Source organism: Leuciscus leuciscus, assembly GCF_965113295.1.
Source record: "Leuciscus leuciscus genome assembly, chromosome: 7".
Taxonomy (NCBI): domain Eukaryota; kingdom Metazoa; phylum Chordata; class Actinopteri; order Cypriniformes; family Leuciscidae; genus Leuciscus; species Leuciscus leuciscus.
Genome location: NC_138731.1, coordinates 27,258,041 through 27,277,365, shown reverse-complemented (window position 1 = coordinate 27,277,365; position 19,325 = coordinate 27,258,041). Strand labels below are relative to the sequence as shown.

Sequence of the window (19,325 nt, the reverse complement as noted above, 5' to 3'; positions counted from 1 at the left end):
TTGGGTCACAAGTCACTGGCAAGTCATACAAACGTTTGATGATTTCACTTAATTTATATATTAAAATAAGTAAAAACTACATAAGCTATGGACTATGGTTTTATTTGCAACATTTTTTTTTAAATATGCATTTCCACATACAGCTGAGTGGTTACCACAATAAAAAAATAAAAAAAATAAAAAATAAAAAAACTACATAGCCTAAAATGTAAATGTAACTGAAATTAGGCCAACATTAAAGCATGAAAAATAAATATGCCTCAAACATTGCACAAGACCATTAAAATGTATTAAACAATTCACAATTTAAGTATATGGTTCCTCAAACTGGCATCCCCTTTATGGAACATGAACACATCCCAACAAGTTAGATCTTTCCTTTTTAACAAAAGAATAACAAGAAAAAAACAGTAATAATTGAATTGACACAAAACTTACACCTGTCAATCAGGTGGACACAAAACTTACACCTGTCAATCAGGTTGATTGACTATTGTACATTATTAATCTGTGTGAGTGAATGATTTATTAATATTTGTGAATGAATGTGTGTGCATGTGTATGTGTGAAAAGTGTATTGTTTGCATGTCCATGGTTGTGTGTGTGTGTGTATGTGTGTGTGTGTGTGTGTGTGTGTGTGTGTGTGAGAGTGTGAGAGAGAGAGAGAGAGAGAGAGAGAGAGAGAGAGAGAGAGAGAGAGAGAGGTGATTTGATTGAGTGTGATTGATTCATTAATATTTGTGAGTGAATGTGTGTGCGTGTGTATGAGTGAAGAGCATGTGTGCATGGTTGTGCTTGCAAGTTTGAATTTTTGTTTTGTGTATTTGTGTATGCATGGTTCGGTTCGAAAGTCTGTATGTTTTTTTTATTTGTGTGTAGGTGTCTTTTTACAATCTTTTAGTGGTATTAACTAGCGATTTCTTTTTACTTACTCTATGCCCTATATACTAGCGGTATAAGCTAAACAGTTTTTAGAGATAAAACTCTTTACATTCGATTATCATGAAAACAAATCCCAGAGAACGGTAGACTGTACCAATGCATTATTAATTATTATTAAATTACAGTTACATTTTTTTTATATTTCTTTTAACATTCAAGTCAACCCTGGGATAGCAGACTATATTGGTGGCATATAACTAGACAGTACAAAGGGATGCATGCAGGTAAGAAAAACTGGAATATGGCATATTTTAACATATTTTAACCCAATTTTCATTTTCAAGAAAATATTTTTTCTCTGTGCTTTTGTATGTAATGGATTATTCAGATCATAAAAAAAATCATTAATCCAAGGCACTCTAATATTATAAAAAATATATATAGAAAGCCTTTATTTCATCATGGCTTTAATATTTTAAAATCAGGTGACAAGTACTTGCACAACTATGCGTTGTGGCTAATGAGCCTTTGTCAGGGTGTGTGACCAAAGCCCCTTTCACACAGAGATTCCGGAAAATACACGGCTAAAGTGACCCAAGGATTTGACCCGGGTTCGTTTGATTTAGGTTCATTCACACTGCCAGTGATTTTCCGGAATCAGAGATTGCGTTCACACACAACCCCTAAAGACATACAGGCCTGGTTTCACAGACAGGGCTTAGACTAAGCCAGGATTAGGCCTTGGTTCAATTAGGACATTTAAGTACCTTTTATAAATGTGCCTTAGAAAAAAACATTACTGATGTGTATGTTGAGACAAAACAATGACATTGACATATTATAAGATACGTCTGTGCAAGTTGCTTTCAGTTAAAACAGCCCAAACATGCATTTTAGTCTGGGACTAGTTTAAGCCTCGTCTGTGAAACCGGGGGGTAATGTCTTAGCAGCGTCTTAAGTTTGCTTATGAGCTGCGATCTCTCTCTCTCTCTCTCTCTCTCTCTCTCTCTCTCTCTCTCCACGCTTGTGCATTTTTTTTCTCTCTCTGATTCGATCATAAACTTGCGCATTACGTACCGTTTCACAGCTGGCGAACGATCCCGCGCTTCAGCGTCATCACTACGACACTGCATTATTACGGCTTTTGTTCACACAGCGCGCGTTCCTGCTGCGTCACGTGATTGTTGCGGTGCGTTCAAATACAGATATTTATTTTTAAAAAGACAAGTTATTTCGAGTCATTTACCTCAAGTCCGAGTCAAGTCTCAAGTCATGAATATCAAGTCAAAGTCAAGTCAAGTCTTTTATTAATATTTGTCAAGCAAGTCTCAAGTCCTAAAATTTGCGACTTAAGTCTGACTCGAGTCAAGTCATATGACTCGAGTCCCCCATCTCTGATTATTGCTACATTAAAACCATCCTTGATTTAACCTAAGCCGAGTCATTTCCAGAAGTGGTCCAGATCATACAGCAGAGCCGACCAGTTACGGTGAACATGAATCGGCCCAGTGCTTTACAGCCGTAACAAAAATGCATGTGCCAGAGCGAGCTGCGGGCCACAATCGGCCCGGTTAACACACGCCGATGCCGAGTCTGAGCCGCAGGCGCCGCGGGGCAGCCGAGCTCGGGCCGATTATACATGCTATCTGGGTATTGAGTGTTTTTACAATGCCGCAGTGCTGTGTCCCGTGTCCTGAGCTAACTCACTTCAACCTCGTAAATCTTCTTTTTCATTGATGCCTGGACTCTACCCTTAATTATGCCACCTGAGTGATGAGCTTCACTAACCACTCTGTTGGTGTTAAAGGAATTTAAACCCTTTTTGACCGCCAAGGGTGCCTCACTAAGAAGGACGTGATCGTAAATCAATTTACAGGTTCCACCATTGTTATTTCTGGACGAGAGGAGCGCTTGGACCCGGAAAAGGCTAAACGTCACGCGTGACGTCAGACTTAACAATCGGATACTGATTTTGTAGGAAACTCAAAAGGAGCCCATGAAGACTCTTTAGATTGAAGATTCTTTATTGAGAACGAGCTGTTGGTCGCTGACTCGCTGCAGTCATCAAGTCTAACTAATGCAGTGATGCATTGGAGTTTAAATGCATTTTAGGGGTGCTAAATTGAGACAAAGTACCTGGGTGATGACCTTAAACAAAGCATGCAAATAAAGTATACAGTTATAGCAAACCACCCCAGACTAGAATATCACAAAAGAGGAGGAAGTGGAGTTGTCCACATTTTTTTTATTTTTATTTATTTTTTTTACAGTATATGGCAATACTTCACCAGCAGGACTTTCTCGTCACAGGCAGGGCTGTCATTAGGGCAGTGCAATTGGTACTGGCCCCCACGCTTTAGGTGGCCCCGTGGTGAACGGGCCCCGGAAAGTGCCCGCGAACGGGCCAACCGAGGGGGGACTCGCTTCCTCTACATCGCACTGGGCCCCGTCTTGCATGCTGCAGGATTTTTGGGAAATACTCCAATTCCAATGGCACCAGCTAAGGAGCACAGCCTTTTTTAACGCACACATAACCAGCCTCATGCAGTGTGTGATGGCCTCAGAGAGATGGGTTTCCTCTGGAGAGATGCTCATCATGTACTGATGAAAGAGCAGCAGGGGTCTGATGTCAGAGCACTGTAATGTTGACTCTGATTGATGGCACTCAGCCACATTGAGGGGTTTATGAAACTGTGCGTCTCTCTTTCCTTTTGTCACCGTCATGCATATCCCTTAATTTCCAACATTTCATGCTTGTCAATAGTTTCTTTCATTTATCACTCTCTCCATCCTCTGGAGGGTTTCTGTACTCCTTGTCCTTCATGAATTATATATATTTTTTGATTGAGTGACTGGGCATTTGCAATTGAGGGAGGACTAAATGAAGATGAACCGGGACATCCTACCATCCCTGTGTCAGTAGAGTTAAAATATGTCCGACTAAAGAAGGGCATGGCACTCTCCTTTTTTATTACACAAGCTGTTTGTTTAGCAGCTGGTGTAACATTGTATATACGTGTTTTGTATATATACTGTATATATATATATATATATATATATATATATATACAAAACACGTATATACAATGTTATATATATATATATATATATATATATATATATATATATATATATATATATATATATATTAGGGTGACCGAGGCACGGATTTATAAAGCAGAGGCCCCTGGGCACAAAATCTTGGAGGCCCCTCTCCCCCTCGTAGGCTCGTGGCCCAAACTAACACAGCATCTTAATTTTTAGAAACAGTAAAAGGAAGCTGTGGGTTTTTCTTTACTTTAAAACAAAACCACTTTCTCCAACTCCATTTCTTGTAATGTTAACTGTGACAGGAAAGGAGATCTATAAATGCACTGTTAGACATTTTATCGTATTTTTGCGGTAACTTACTGGCAGCACTGTTGCCAGTAAGTTACTGTAAGTTCCCCTTTACAGTAGCTTACCCATAAAATGTGTTTTACGGTATGATGCCCTTACCGCAATTTAATTTTACAGTACGATGGCCTTACTGCAATTTAATTTTACAGTAAGATGCCCTTACCGCAATTTAATTTTACAGTATGATGATGCCCTTACCACAAGTTACTTTTACAGTAAGATGCCCTTACTGAAATTTAATTTTACAGTATGATGCCCTTACTGCAATTCAATTTTACAGTAAGATGCCCATACCGCAATTTCATTTTACAGTATTATGCCCTTACTGGGACTTATTTTTACAGTATAAAACAGTACTATTTTATTATTTATATTTTACATGAATGCTATTGAATTTAATAAATTCCAAAAAAGTGACATGAGTCCATGTACATCAGCATATTCTTTATTCACTGTCACAATCAATTACATCCATTTTATTTTTTTGTTGTGATGCAAAATTAGGCAAGGCAGTTTTATTCATATAGCACATGTCATAAACTTTGGCAATTAAAAGTGCTTTACACAGTAAGGAATTAAAATAATCACAAAATAAAAGCAAGGAAAATTAAAGTGCCCCTATTATGGATTGCCCCTATTCATGTAGTGTGTAACAGCTCTAAGGCCTCGTTTACACTGTAAGTGAAATGTAACACAATTCCAATTTTTTGCTCATATGTGACACAGATTGGATGTGTTCTATGACAGTGTAAACAGGAAAAAAAGGCATGCATTCGGATATTTCGAGATCGGTTTCAGGCCTCATTCATATGTGGAAATAAATCAGATATAAATCAGATATGTGCCAATCCGACTGTCATATAAAAAGGCAGATCAGATTTTCTGAGGCATTAGGCAACATCTCCGCGGTTTAATCATGAGAGCAACCCCGATGCGTGTCTGCAAATGGACGGATGGGCCTCGTTTACACTGCAGGTCTTGATGCCCAATTCTGATTTGTTGCCTATATCCGATTTTTTTGACTGTCCGTTTACAAGTTCTTTCAATTGTGACCCATATCCAATTCATCTATTTACACTTGACATAGGCCTACTATCTGAAATGCGGCACATGATTAAAGGGGGTTCTTGTACGAATGGACAAATACGAAATATGCTCAAGACCTGCAGTATAAACGAGGCCTAAGTGAATGAAAACATCCTGCAAAGTTTTAAATCTGAAAGACAGTGCACCGTATATAAAGTTATTTTCTTTCAAAAATAAGAGTCGACAATGAAATGAATCGTTTTTCAAACGAGTCATAAGCCATTTCGTTGTGACGTCAAGACGAAACATTAGCATATTGCCGACACCAGGGAAAACTTTAAACCCTTCAAACACTACAGCTGATCCCTGTGGATGCTGGATAGCATCATGTTGAGAAGACGCTGTGCTCTACAAAGTGACGGTAATCACTGCCCAAGAATGAGTATGTGAAGAATCAGTGGTTAAAGTTCATCTTTACCATGATATTATAGCAGTATAATCCTAAACTTTTGCTGTGTTCCCTTTATTTTACTGACGACTGCTTCTCAAATCTCGGAGTTCAATGCAGGATTCGCAAACCGCTTGCTCTTGGAAGATGGAGTTCAAAATACTTAGTTTTGAGTTTTATTTTGTGTAGGTCTCCTGCTAACTGGCTAACTCACGTTATCACTGTCTTACACCTATGCTAATCAGTTTGTGGGCCACTATTACCTATAACTGTGTCTAATGCAGATTGTCTGTCGTTCTCACTACTTTGAGGAAAGATTAACAAGATTTGTTTTACCAACGTTTATGTTACATCAGTCATTCACGCTAGAGCTCGGCTAATGCACTGTAATTGATACAGTTTCCACGTGTTCACCGCAATAAATTCGAAAAATACTCTGTAAATAAATAAGTACAAGTAAAATAATCGGTTCGTTGATGGACATGCACTTGTTAATGCTGATGGTGAGGAATTACAGTTGCTACATCTCATAATGTACCTCAAACTGAGTAATGTATCACTGAGAAACGTCCTGCTCAAGTCGTCCTTGCGATGGAGGTTCGGGTTGAATAACTAGTTCTTCCAGTGTTTCATTATTGGTCTCACGTTTGGATTGATATGGTAAAATCGACGTCATCATTCGTTACTGTGTTTAGTTTACGGTGTAGGAAGCCACAGCCAAAAAACTGATCTGATCATGATACTTTTTTGTGTGCAAATAAATTATTGTTAACAAACATACACACAAACACACACTCACACACACACACACACACACACTCATTAATGAATTTAATTTTAAGAAAAAGAAAAAAGGATGAGGTCACACAGTTAGTGGGGTCTTGGAGGCCCCCGGGCCGGGCACCGGCCCAATCGGCCCGGTGGTAAATCCGGCCTTGGGGTGACCAGACGTCCCGAAATCTAAGCTGTTGTCCCGATTCGGGAATATATATATATATATATGTGTGTGTGTGTGTGTGTGTGTGTGTGTTTGTGTGGGTCTAAAATGTATCAACATACTGTCATCAGCCCTTTTTTAATGAGACTGTATGTGGTTTAATAAAATGTTACTTAACTTAAGTTACTTACTTAGGCTACTAACAAGTTTACAAGGTCGTTACTTTCTGTCGAATGGTGCTTAATCTTCGCTCGCGTGCACCTGTTGCTTTGCAAGTAGGCAACGAAATATCTAGAGCCCGAGATTCTCCTTGGTTAAAATATAACTGTTTCACACTGTTTTTTTTTTTTCTTCTAAGGAAAAACTGTATTTCTAGTCCTTCACCAACAATTAACCTGCTATAAAATGATAACGGGACGCAGAGAAAACACTAAACCAGAGAAACGGGCTCTGCCTAAACAAACAATTGCTCTGTGCGCGTGCTGGGGGCAGGCACTGTCTCCTTACGTCAAACCAATCGAAGGCCATTCCTCCGGTCCTCGCGCTTCCTTGGTAACTGGACTAGCAACGCCAGACACTTTCACAAGCGAACACCTCACCAAACAAACACTGGTAACGTTACTAACTTAAAATAACTTGTTTTTAGACTAAACTTAACAATAACTTTTATATTTCCAAAGAAATTATTGTGTTTAAGCTATTGCGCGTAGCCTGCAGACCGTTGGCCAGGTGACGTTTGTACGCAAATTTACCAAACACTTCTCTCACTGATGTGTCGACATCTGCAAGATACGGCGTTGCCAAAGCTGCTTCATATTAAAAAGTGAAAACGACCAGTTTATTAAGTGTAAATACGCAAACCAAAGTGCAGAACACAGAGATGACGGTGAGTAAAAAGTGTAACGTTAGTTTTATTTCAGGCTAACTATATAGTTTGTTTAAGTTCTCTTAAATGACTTATCTTAAGATGACAGTCACTCAGAGTGTTGCTAACGGCACAATTTCCGAATGATAATAATAGGCCTAATAATAATACTAAAATTGAAAATCTTCCAGGGGTCATTTGAAAAAAAGAAGCCCCCGATGAAATCAGAGAAAACTGTCAGTCTTTTACCACAGATACAGAAGGTAAAGCCTGGCACTGATCCACCACATCTATTTTAATCAAGACAATGTCTTCTCATTCAACAACAGTATTGATGGCTTGCGACTTTCAGGTTCGGTCAAAACCTCGGTGGCTTGAAGCTAGCTTGGGCTTTGGACTTCAGGGACCACCTCAGGAAGACCCCCTTGGCTCTTCGCTCTCCAGTAAGAAATACAATATACTTTGATTTGCAACCCAGACTATATTATCGATGTGAACATACTTCAAAATACCCTTTAGGAGACGTGCAAGGAGCAGGGGTACAATGGAGTCAGACTCATCATCAAGGTCTGCAGCATGTACGGACTAAATCTGGAGGGATTTCAAAAGTATCTTACAGGCATCGTGGCAGTGACCAGCCCAAGAGGGATCGTGAGCAGTTTCGCAGTACTCTTGTCAGCGTTATTATGTGGGTTTAATATCCATAAAGATGAGTTCTTGATGACATATTGTACCTGTCACATATAATCACTAAAAGAACAATATGATTTTAGGCACTGTGAAGATGCCACTACTACACCCATCACAGAAGACAGCTCCCCATCCACTTCAGGATCACCTACTGCTGCAGAGAAGGACATTTTGGTAAGGCATTTTGCCTTTTATCTTCAGATTCATTTAGTTTCAGTTTCTAGATCATTTCTGCTTAATTAAAAATATAGTATGCTCATGCTGTATAGTATATGTCATTTTGTCTTACGTTTTTCAGAGGTACTACTATTACATCCGCAATGGGATAGGCACAGAGGATGTGGCAGCCATGGAGGATTCCTGGCTTGAGAATGTTCTTGCTTTAGTCCCAGAGCAACTGAAAAGTTTAAGCGGAACCATTGAGGCTGTCTCGGATGAGATAAGAGACGACTATCTGCTCAGCGTCAAAAAAGCCATTGGTACGGTCTTCTGTTTGGCAGATCTTGCTATTTGCAATGTAGACACAAAGTTACATCATAGCCTATATATATTTTTATAATTCTTTACCCATTTTACCCCATATTTATTTTAACAGCATTCATACTGTCTCCATTCTATGACAGTGTTTGCCATGACCAAGCATTGTGTGTGTTGTTGTCCTTTATTCTGTCTATTCCTCTATTGTAGTGGATTTTGTGCTGCGGGACCCCAGAGAAAATCAAGAGCTCAAGGCCATAGATCTCCCCTCATACAGACAGGAGTGAGTCCTGCTAAATTCCTTTTAGTGGTACAGTTTACAAGACAAAAATAATAGGCATAAAATGGACCATAGCGCATTTTAGTTATTCTAGTTGGTTTATATTTGTAAAAATAATATAGATTCATGAGTATGAAAGTTTTTTATGAAAGTAAGATGTTTTCTTACTCTGATCTGATTACTAGATCTGATTTGTGATACACGGTAATGTGATGTTGATATAACAACTTCTGTGGCATGAGTACTTTACAATTTTTGTTTTTTTCCTTTCACTTCTACCAAAATGATGGAAAGCATTTTGAATTATGTTAATATTATTAAATTCAGTTAATGATGGAAAATAGAAAAGTACTTCACTGTGGAGAAAAAAACATATGTAAAATCACCTATAATATCAGCGTCAGTGTCAATATTCTGTCAGTCATTGTGTACTAAATACCTATTAAATATATTTTTTAATTTTTTATTATTATTATTTTTTTAGAATGGAAATTATTCCAAAGCCATGGAAAAAAAAATTTCTTCAGGCCCAGAAAAGAATGAGAACCCAGCTTCACTCAATCAATCCCTCTATGCTCGCAGTACTGGATCTGTGGCAAGTGTCTTACAAGTAAGTGACAAATGACCTTGAAGATACTACAAGACATGAAAATGTCAGAACGCTGAATCTGCTGAACTTGCATTGTAGTAATAAAGCCCCTTGTGAAAAAGAAGTACACTTTAGCATGCAGTAAAAAGAGTTACAGAAATAATATACTTAAAAAGAATATACTAGAAGTGCTAGAATATACTAGAATATAAGTCTGAACTGATGGTAATTTTTTCTAACTCTTTATTGCTCTTAAATTGATTTAAAATGTATTGATTACTGGATTTTACACAATTCTTTTTGTTGTGTGGTATTGGTGGTGATGTACTAAAATAAACATTGTCAGGTGTGGACCTTTCTTCTTCTCACCGTTGATTCCTGATGGTTAAGAGGACAATTACTTGAGTCGCCCCCTGTCGTTTCACAAAATAGTACAACGACGAGTGCGTCGAGTATAAACGCCTCGTCCGTTAGAATTTTTATTGATTGAAAATGTACTTTAAAGTAAAACTTTTTTTATTTTTTTTATTTGCCATTATTACAAAGCACACTTTAACTGTGTAGTTTCTAACATAGTTATGAAAGTGTACTCTATTTAAGTATGCCCTTTAATTCATTAATATCATATTATCTGTAGAGTTTTTTATATATTTTTAAGATTTGAAGTGCTCTACAAGTGCACATTCAATACTTTAAATCACAAGGGAGGGGCCATGGTTGATGTCACATAGCTGTTATTCTCCATTCCATCATTGTGCTTGCCTCTGTTCTCCCCTCCTTTTCCATAATGTCCACATTGTCTTGTTCACTTCTGCAGGAAGTTGCGCCTTATTGATGTGGAGGTCTTCCACGATAAGCAGGAGTCTGTGGAGTTGTCCACCTTTCAGCAGTTAGTCAAAAAAGACATTGAATGTGCCATTGGGTTTCTTCTCAAAAAGTAAGTAATTGCAATTAATAATTGACCACATTAATCAAATGATCTGTTGAATTTTTATGGAAGAGGACAATAACTTGACAATCACAGACTGTACCCTGCAAAAACAATGCAAATATGATTGTTTCTTGTTTCTTTTTTTTCTTTTTTTTATCAAACAGGTGGATACCAGAAGTGCAGCAAATCTTCTATCTTGGTAAGAAGCGCAAACGGATCCCTAGCAACACTAGTGTTGCTCAACTGCAGTCTTTCTACAACTGTGCGGCTACGCTCATGACCACCCAGCTCCAAAGCATGGCACTGGAGTCCATTCAGGACTACACGCACCTCATCGCCCAAGACCCTGTAAGATCTCCTGTACCACTGCATCTGAAACTCTGAACCCTTTTGAGAAAAGTGAATTATTATATTGCTGTATTATATCGCTGTTTTGCTTCAGTGCATCTTTTATGTTTTATTTTTTTGACTAACAATCCTTATAAATCCCCATGGCCTATAAAGTAACATGTTTTTCCCCCCTTTGAAGCATTCAGTGCAAGCCTATGAGCATCCAGGGTTTGTCCTAAGGCTGGTGCTGGACAAAAATACTATCAAATTTGAACCTGATTTCAAAGACTTTGAAGTCATCCTGCTAAACATCTATGACATGATGCTGAAATCCTTAACTTTGATCCCCCGAGTGGAGATGAAGCTGTACCAAGAATGGGTAAACATATGTTTTTTTAATTTAATTTTACATCTTGCTTGTGCTATGTGGTTTGATAGCTGAAATATTAAAGGGATCATATCATGAGGAATCCAATTTTCTTTGATATTTTAAGATAAAAGAGTTTATTAGTTGAAAAAACTGTATATTTTAGAATTCAAAATTTCCTCCCCTGTGAAAACAGACCTTTTTTTTTAACTGAGTCACAAAGATTTTTCTTTCTGAAACCGAACTCCGTTAACTTAGTTAGCATGCACATTTCTAGCAAACTCTGAATGTTTTTGGCACAAAAACTGTATATATTGTAGTTGGTCTTCAGAGAGAGAGAGAGAGAGAGAGAGAGAGAGAGAGAGAGAGAAAAAGTATGTAAAAAGTATCACACCTCCTACAAAGATTACCTCTAGTAAATATTATCAGCTACTATAACCAGCTACTATAACCAAACACAAATGTCATTCCTTTAAAAAGCAGTCTTTACTCTGAATATTGTCATTAATATTTCATGTATTTACACATTTAATACTCTGCTAATTCTAGCCTGGCCCAGAAACACACCCTACTCTGAAGCCCATCATCCTGCCAGAGATCCTGAAGGCCCAGCAGGAGAAGGTCAGACGGGTAATTCATGCAGAATGCGCTGAACCTTTGAAGCATATCCGTCTCTATGATAAGTATGCTCCGCTGGTGTCCCAGCAAGCTGAGGATGATGTTACCCAGTTCCTGCAGGAGCAGCACTCCTTCCAGGAGCTGATGATGGAGGTGACCCGCTACCAGCTATTGGCTGATGAAATCCAATACAGCACCCTGAAGGTTGATCTTAGTTACATTGAGTGTACCTGTTCACATTCTACTAGCTTTTGCCCACAGAATTATGATTGACTGAGAATCTTCATTTCTTATGTTTAGGTGGTGCGTTTGGGCATGTTTGAAGTGCACTCCCATGATTTGGTCCGTGCCCTCGTAAAGCGAGCGGAGGGTCTCTTGGAGAAACTGGTCACTCATATGTTGCAGGGTCATCAGGAGTTCAATAACAAGTAAGACACTGACGAATTTCAGAAATTTTTTGTCAGTAACCTATTAGTAATCTGTGTCATTGATCTCTAGGTTGTGCGAGGAATATGATACAATATCAAACAAAGCCCTCAGAAATCCATCAAACACACAGGAACTCATGGAACTTAAGGTAATACTGACCAGCTCTATCTTTGAATCATATTTGTTAAATTACTGTTGACAAAAAACAAAGACCTTTCAGTATCTAATTTCCTGTTTGTAATTTATGCTGTAGGAATATGTGGTGAAGATTGAGGCAGAGGAGATGCCTCAGTTGGAAATTAAGCTCCAGGAGTCCAATAGCAGGTTGTGTTTCTTGGTGGATTATGTCACATTCTCGGTCACAGACATTCAGCTGAACAGCATGGCCTTCCAGCGTCATACACAAATGCCTTCCGTCTTTGATAAGCACCGCCAGATTATCAAAGAGAACACCAGCCAGTTCCAGGACGGCCTCAAGGTACTAGAGATGCCACACGCTGGCCAATCAGCATAGACAACTCTAAAACAATTGGTCAAACCAAACATGCTTGTGCATATATTGTCATATAGACAATGCCAACATGGCAACAGACACAGACACACAACAGACCTTCACATTATTCAACACTTTGTACATTAAACTGTATAGTAGATAAATAAGAACAACAATTAGGGAAAACAATAAGAGACTTCCAAGCATAAGAATCAAGCTTTTATTTTGTACGTAGAATCACCAAAAACACAAGAGCTCAAAAAAAAAAAATCCAAACTTACAAGATACAAATGTATAAAATCACCAAAAACACTTAATTCAAATATGTAGAAAAACTGCACTTTTATGTTCACTCTGACACTGCTACACTGATGCATGTAATAATCTGTGTTTTTCAATCATAGTTGAGGTGTGAGAGGGTTTTGGAGGATCTCAAGAGCTATGAACAGCAAGTGGAGGAGTTTATGACCTTTGGTGACCTCTCTGAGCTCAGCAAGTATCTGAAAAAAGCCCAGACCCTCAATTCCAAACTGGACTTGGTTATGGAAAAGGTAAAAAAAAAAGGAAAAATTATGGTTGTTTCACTGGTTCTTTTAGATGGTTTTTCATACACATCTTCTTGTGATATTGCATAAAAATGCTGGATTGTAACAAAATTTAATTTGTTTCCATATTTGTAAATAATATTTCCAAAATGCAAATAAAAAAAACCTCACAGCTCACTTAGGCAGATACATTTTTTATTTAATAAGAAGACTTGCAGATAAACTATTATGTAAACTCACTTACTGAATACTGTTTTTTGATTTACTGATTAAAAAATCATTCAGAGATGAAAACCTGATGTTCTTGTCATTCTGAAATGCTTGAGCCAAAGCCTATTCACACACAAGTGCAGACTAAATAGATGTTTAGCACATTTGTCAATTGGATTTGTCAGAGTTTTAGAGTGCCTGTGTGAATGGCAGCTCTTATCATTGCACCGGCACAATCAAACTTATACACTCTTTTATCCATCAGATCAGAGGCTTCAACCAGGAGGAGGAGGCATTTGGCTGGCCTGTCTCTCAGTACCCACAACGCAAAATGGTTCAAGACCGTCTGCTCCCTTATCTGCAGCTGTATGAGATGGCGGCTGAGTTTCAGAGCCAGCACCATCAGTGGGTGACCGGCCCTCTTGCAGCCGTCAACCCGGACAAAGTGGAAGGTGATGTGGGTAACTACATCCGCTCCTTGTACAAGCTTGAGAAAAGCTTCCAGGACTCACCCAAAGCTCTTCATATCGCTACCTCTGTGAAAGCGGAAGTGGAAACTTTTAAGGAACACATTCCTCTAGTACAGGTACAGAGATATGATTTTTTTCATTTGAGTCACCTTTTTTTACGGTGTAGGGGAAATTTGTGGTATGATTTAAAAAGGGTAAAATGTGTTAGAGTACCTCACTCTTGGTAGCTCAACGTATTATAAATTAGCAAAAATATTTAATAAATGAGCATGCAAGGGGCTGAAATCTGCTATGCTTTCTGGGGAATTCTGAGTGCAGATTTTGTGCCGGCGTGCTCATTAATTATGGGGATGATTTGTTTCGGCAGGTGCTTTGCAACCCTGGTCTCCGTGAGCGCCACTGGGAGGCCATGTCTACAGTTGTCGGCTTCCCCCTCAAGCCGTCAGAGGAGGATTCCTGTGTGGCCCAGTTTCTTCCCCTCCATCTGGAGGCTCACCTCCCTGCCTTTGAAACCATCAGTGAAGGGGCAAGTAAGGAACACGGCCTTGAAAAGGCCATGGAGCGCATGGCCAGTGAATGGGCAGGGATGGAGTTCACCCTCTTGCCCTATCGTGAAACGGGAACCTCCATTCTATCCTCGTTGGATGAGATTCAAATGCTGCTGGATGATCATATTGTCAAGACCCAGACAATGAGGGGCTCACCATTCATCAAGCCGTTTGAGGCCGAGATACGGTGAGAATTGGGAATAGTTTTAAACATCTCCAGTGTCACATTTTAGGGGCTGTTTACACAACACCATTTTCAACTAAAAACGCAAGACTTTTTATAGGGCTACACCATTGTCGGTAACGATATACATTTTTTTCGATATAGTGCTCAATATATTTCAATAAAATGTGTGCGCATCGCCTGTAGATCTTATCATCGCCCGATCACATATCGCGTCTAAAACGTGTGGAAAGCGCGGCTGTGCCGCTGTCTCCTTAAGTCGGCATGAAATCAAAATTGACCCTATTTACTTTGTTAGCGCATATTACTAGTCTTGTGGTGAACAATTAATCCGTGGAAGTTAATGCAGAGAAAAAAATAGTTTGCTGTGGTAATCTTTAATCAAAGTCTGAAAAGTTACTTCCGGTCTGAAATATCGTCCTTTTCTGATGACGTAGGCTTGACGGCTTGGGTTGAAAAACGCTAAAGTAAAGTAAAACTCTGCCCTCTGTTCAATATTCCGTTTCACTTGGAAATACGTCACAACACTGGAGAAAAGTCATTTGTAACTTCCGGTTCACGCGGACTTTAAGCCTTGTTTATACTTTCGCCTGGCTCCGCAGCGCGAGTCTCCGCTGACTGCACGCGCACCTCCCCAAACGGACGAGGTGTTTATACTCTATGCGCTCGCCGTTGTACTATTCTGTGAAACGACAGGGGGCGACTCAAGTAATTGTCCTCTTAACCATCAGGAATCAACGGTGAGAAGAAGAAAGGTCCACACCTGACAATGTTTATTTTAGTACATCACCACCAATACCACACAACAAAAAGAATTGTGTAAAATACAGTAAACCCTGAGATTATTACTTGTGACATTAGAAAAAAATATGTGGATATAAAAATATGTATGTGGGCTATACAACTAAATTATTAACAATCTCTTAAATATTTTCTAATTTCACTAAACATTTCATTAAGTTTCGTGGACATTTTATAAAACATGGACCTTTATTTTTATTAAAATGGCTTATGTCTGCTATAGGCTCATTTTGTAAATGTAAGCAACTAATTTAAGACGCACAAACTGGGTGCCGGTGCGGTGAGACTTACATGCTCGGCCAGATTCGGCTCGAAGCTCGAAGAGTTCAATGCAGGATTCGCAAACCGCTTGCTCTTGAAAGAAGGTGTTCAAAATACTTAGTTTTGAGTTTTATATTGTGTAGGCTGCTAACTGGCTAACTCACATTATTACTGTCTTACTGAAATATTTCTGCTAATCAGTTTGTGGGCCACTACCTATATTACCTATAACTGTGTCTATTAATGCAGATTGTCTGTCATTCTCACTACTTTGAGGAAAGATTAAGCATGGAGCAAGATTTGTTTTACCAACGTTTATGTTAAATCAGTCATTCACATCAGTCATTCATGCTAGAGCTCGGCTAATGTATACATTGCATACATGCACTGTTATTGACACAGTTTCCACGTGTTCACCGCAATATATTACAAAAATACTCAATAAATAAATTAGTACAAGTAAAATTATCGGTTTGTTGATGGACATGCGCTTGTTAATGCTGATGGTGAGGAATTACAGTTGCAACATCTCATAATGTACCTCAAACTGAGTAGTGTATCACTGAGAAATGTCCTGCTCGAGTCGTCCTTGCGGTGGAGGTTCGGGTTGAATAACTAGTTCTTCCAGTGTTTCATCATCAGACTCGCGCTTGCATTGATATGGTAAAATCAACGTCATTGTTCGTTATTGTCTTTAGTTTATGGTGTAGGAAGCATCAGGACAGCTGACGTTGTTATGGCAATGGGCGTTTTTGTTTTCGACGTGTGCGCTGTATGCGGTAAACACAACAGACTGAGCTGTCTGGCCAATCAGAGCAGAGTAGCTCGCGGAAAGGCAAGATTTAGAGAGATTGATTCATCTGACGAGTCGTTTGAGAATCGTAGAAAATGTGGTAATGTGCAAATTTATATTATGAGGAAATTAAACCGTTTTTTTTTACCTTTGATGCATGTAAACCTGTTGTAGGAGACTCCAAAACAACATTAGGAAACTTTAAAATAGCATGATGGGGCACTTTAAAATAATCATAAAATAAAGCAAGGGAAATTAAAAGAGTTATAAAAGAAATTAAAAGAGATATATGATACAGTTATAAAATGAATTAAAAGAGTAAAAAGATGATGCATATATAAACTTCTCATCTGGCAAAACACCGGTGTATCATTTTTTTCACAACTCCCAGTTTTATTCTGAGATTTTCCCATGGTGCTGTGTCTGTGGTGTTAACAGTAAGAAATAAGGGCATACGGACATCATCACAAGTGGTTATAAAAATGACACAAATCAACACGATATAACATTTTGTCATCATGGAAAATGAAAGGTTCCTTACAGCAGGCTCAGCAATTATATGTTTTTTAAGCTTTTGTGTTTAAAGGTTTTGACATTTTCTTAAAGGAAGTAAAACATGACTTTATATCAGAGGAGAGCATTCTAAAATTGGGATTACAGTGAATGTTTCTGTTTTTGTGAAGATTAAATTTACCCAGAAGACAGATCAATAATATTGTATTATAAAGATTAACATCCTTAGAATGAAAATCGGACAAAAAAATGATAGATTATGTAATTTGTGTCTATATGTGTGTGTTCGGCTCGAGTGCACTGTAGTTAAAGAATGCATATGTGTGCGGGTGCGTAGTCTTTATTTACAATGTGACATCGCCAACTACTTGTCTGGCATAAATAATTTAGCATTATTAGTCGTTTTCGTTGATCCGTGAGAACGGTGATCGTTTTGATAACGTTGTCATCTGTATAAAGAAAAAACGTTTCCGTTTTTAGCACATCGTTGTCTTGTAAACGTACCCTTAGTCAGTATGAACAATAGTGCCTCATAAGTGTTTATTCTACAAACATGCCATACTTATACGCATATATGGAATTGCGGCTGTCATATTTGATTATTTTCATTCATTCATTCATTCATTCGTTCATTCGTTCATTCGTTCGTTCGTTCGTTCGTTCGTTCGTTCGTTCGTTCGTTCATTCATTCATTCATTCATTCATTCATTCGTTCATTCATTTTATGACAAACAGGAATGTAAGTGAAGTCCTGCAGATCATCTAATTAGTTTAATTTTACAGATGAATTTTCTGCATAGAGTATTGCTAAAATTGGGTATAAAATGTAGGTATAAAAAGTTTACATCCTATTTTCAGCCTTATCTACTGTAATCGACCTCATCAGAAAATTATTTAGCCTATCAGGAAAATTTTACTGGGGTGCAACTTTTTAATTATGCCCTGCCTTACTTCCTCTAAATTTGCATGTGAAACAAGCTATTTTTCCCCACCATCGGGCCGAAACATTCTAAGCAATCTAAGTAATGTTGACATTATCATTTCCATTAAAACCTGTATGGACTAAATTGCTGGTTAAATGGCTTAAGTGACTCACGATTGGTCACATACTTTGTAATCTTGATTTAGCAGCACAAAAATGGAAAAAGAGACCCTAACCTTGTCAGTGAGGACAGATTTGTACAGAACGACATGGTTCAGCAATGATAACCCTTTAGCCTGATGGTGGAAAGGCGCTAGGTTTTAGCTATTCGTCTAGCATATATACATTGAATATGAATGTGTCTGTATGCATGTATCTCAGGGAATGGGAGGGTAAGCTGCTTTTGCTGCAGGAAATTATGGATGAGTGGCTGAAGGTTCAGGGAACATGGCTCTACCTTGAGCCGATCTTCAGTTCCCCAGACATCATGGCCCAGATGCCCGAGGAGGGACGTCGCTTTACTGCTGTGGACAAAACCTGGAGGGACTCTATGAAACAAGTCAGCTTGGTGAGTCAGAAAGCCCAAAATATAAACATGAATTTGGTTTTGTTTAAATCTAGAGTTGAGAATAACTCTTTGGAGAACTTTCTGACATATCTTTTGTGTAAAACTGTTGTGTGTTCATGACAAATGAGAGAGCTTTCAGACACATGCCCAAACATAGTCACTCATCTCAGTCTCAGTGCTATGAGAGACATCAATATCTGTTGTCCTCCTCTAAATGGAAAAAAGTCGCCTGGCTTTACCATCAAATAGGAATTATGGATTTTGTCTGGAGGGACTCAAATCTGGGAGTGTACAGAAAACAAGGTCGCCATGCAGCACGAGGCACGCTACTTCCCTCCACAAGGTTTGAGAAAATATGTGTCCATAGGTAAAAAAAACAAAAAAAACTCAGCACCTTTTAAGGGAGTTAAAAGACATTTTTTAAAACAGACCTTTTGCTGACAGGTGACAGACACTCTGAAATAGAAACTTACTATAGTCCTATATAAGCTTTGTCATGTAGAATATCTTTATACATGAATCTAAAGCAATTCTGTGAAAGCATGTTTTTGAAAAAACAGCTTTGTGCCTAACCCATAATCAGATGATTCTATGGACTGCAATACCAGAATGTCCACTAGGTGTCTCTCTTCATCTATGGTACCCACAGAGCTGTTCGTAGCCTCCAGATTTTATTTACTTTTTTCTAATGTGTTTCTAACTTTCCCCATTTGACAGAAACAGAGATAAACCTTCTGTAATTGAATTCA

At 38.5% G+C, this 19,325-nt stretch overlaps 1 protein-coding gene and 1 long non-coding RNA gene across 2 annotated transcripts in view; one reads left to right on the top strand and one right to left on the bottom strand.

Moving 5' to 3' along the window:
* Positions 1–5,732: 5,732 nt before the first annotated feature.
* LOC309502522 lies at positions 5,733–16,702 on the bottom strand. The gene is made up of 2 exons (XR_014207335.1): positions 16,006–16,702; positions 5,733–6,018 (listed from the first exon to the last, which is right to left on the bottom strand). It is a non-coding gene; the product is annotated as an uncharacterized lncRNA (long non-coding RNA).
* Positions 7,216–19,325, top strand: part of dnah7 (dynein, axonemal, heavy chain 7) — an 82,528-nt gene continuing 70,418 nt past the window's right edge. The window contains exons 1-19 of the mRNA XM_082174894.1: positions 7,216–7,578; positions 7,749–7,820; positions 7,910–8,000; positions 8,077–8,245; positions 8,331–8,421; positions 8,546–8,726; positions 8,935–9,007; positions 9,489–9,614; positions 10,411–10,530; positions 10,689–10,872; positions 11,054–11,233; positions 11,771–12,043; positions 12,140–12,267; positions 12,338–12,416; positions 12,522–12,746; positions 13,166–13,312; positions 13,782–14,102; positions 14,354–14,721; positions 18,390–18,576. Coding sequence (XP_082031020.1) covers positions 7,573–7,578; positions 7,749–7,820; positions 7,910–8,000; positions 8,077–8,245; positions 8,331–8,421; positions 8,546–8,726; positions 8,935–9,007; positions 9,489–9,614; positions 10,411–10,530; positions 10,689–10,872; positions 11,054–11,233; positions 11,771–12,043; positions 12,140–12,267; positions 12,338–12,416; positions 12,522–12,746; positions 13,166–13,312; positions 13,782–14,102; positions 14,354–14,721; positions 18,390–18,576 — 3,021 coding nt within the window. The 5' untranslated portion in view covers positions 7,216–7,572. The remainder of the gene's footprint in view (positions 7,579–7,748; positions 7,821–7,909; positions 8,001–8,076; positions 8,246–8,330; positions 8,422–8,545; positions 8,727–8,934; positions 9,008–9,488; positions 9,615–10,410; positions 10,531–10,688; positions 10,873–11,053; positions 11,234–11,770; positions 12,044–12,139; positions 12,268–12,337; positions 12,417–12,521; positions 12,747–13,165; positions 13,313–13,781; positions 14,103–14,353; positions 14,722–18,389; positions 18,577–19,325) is intronic.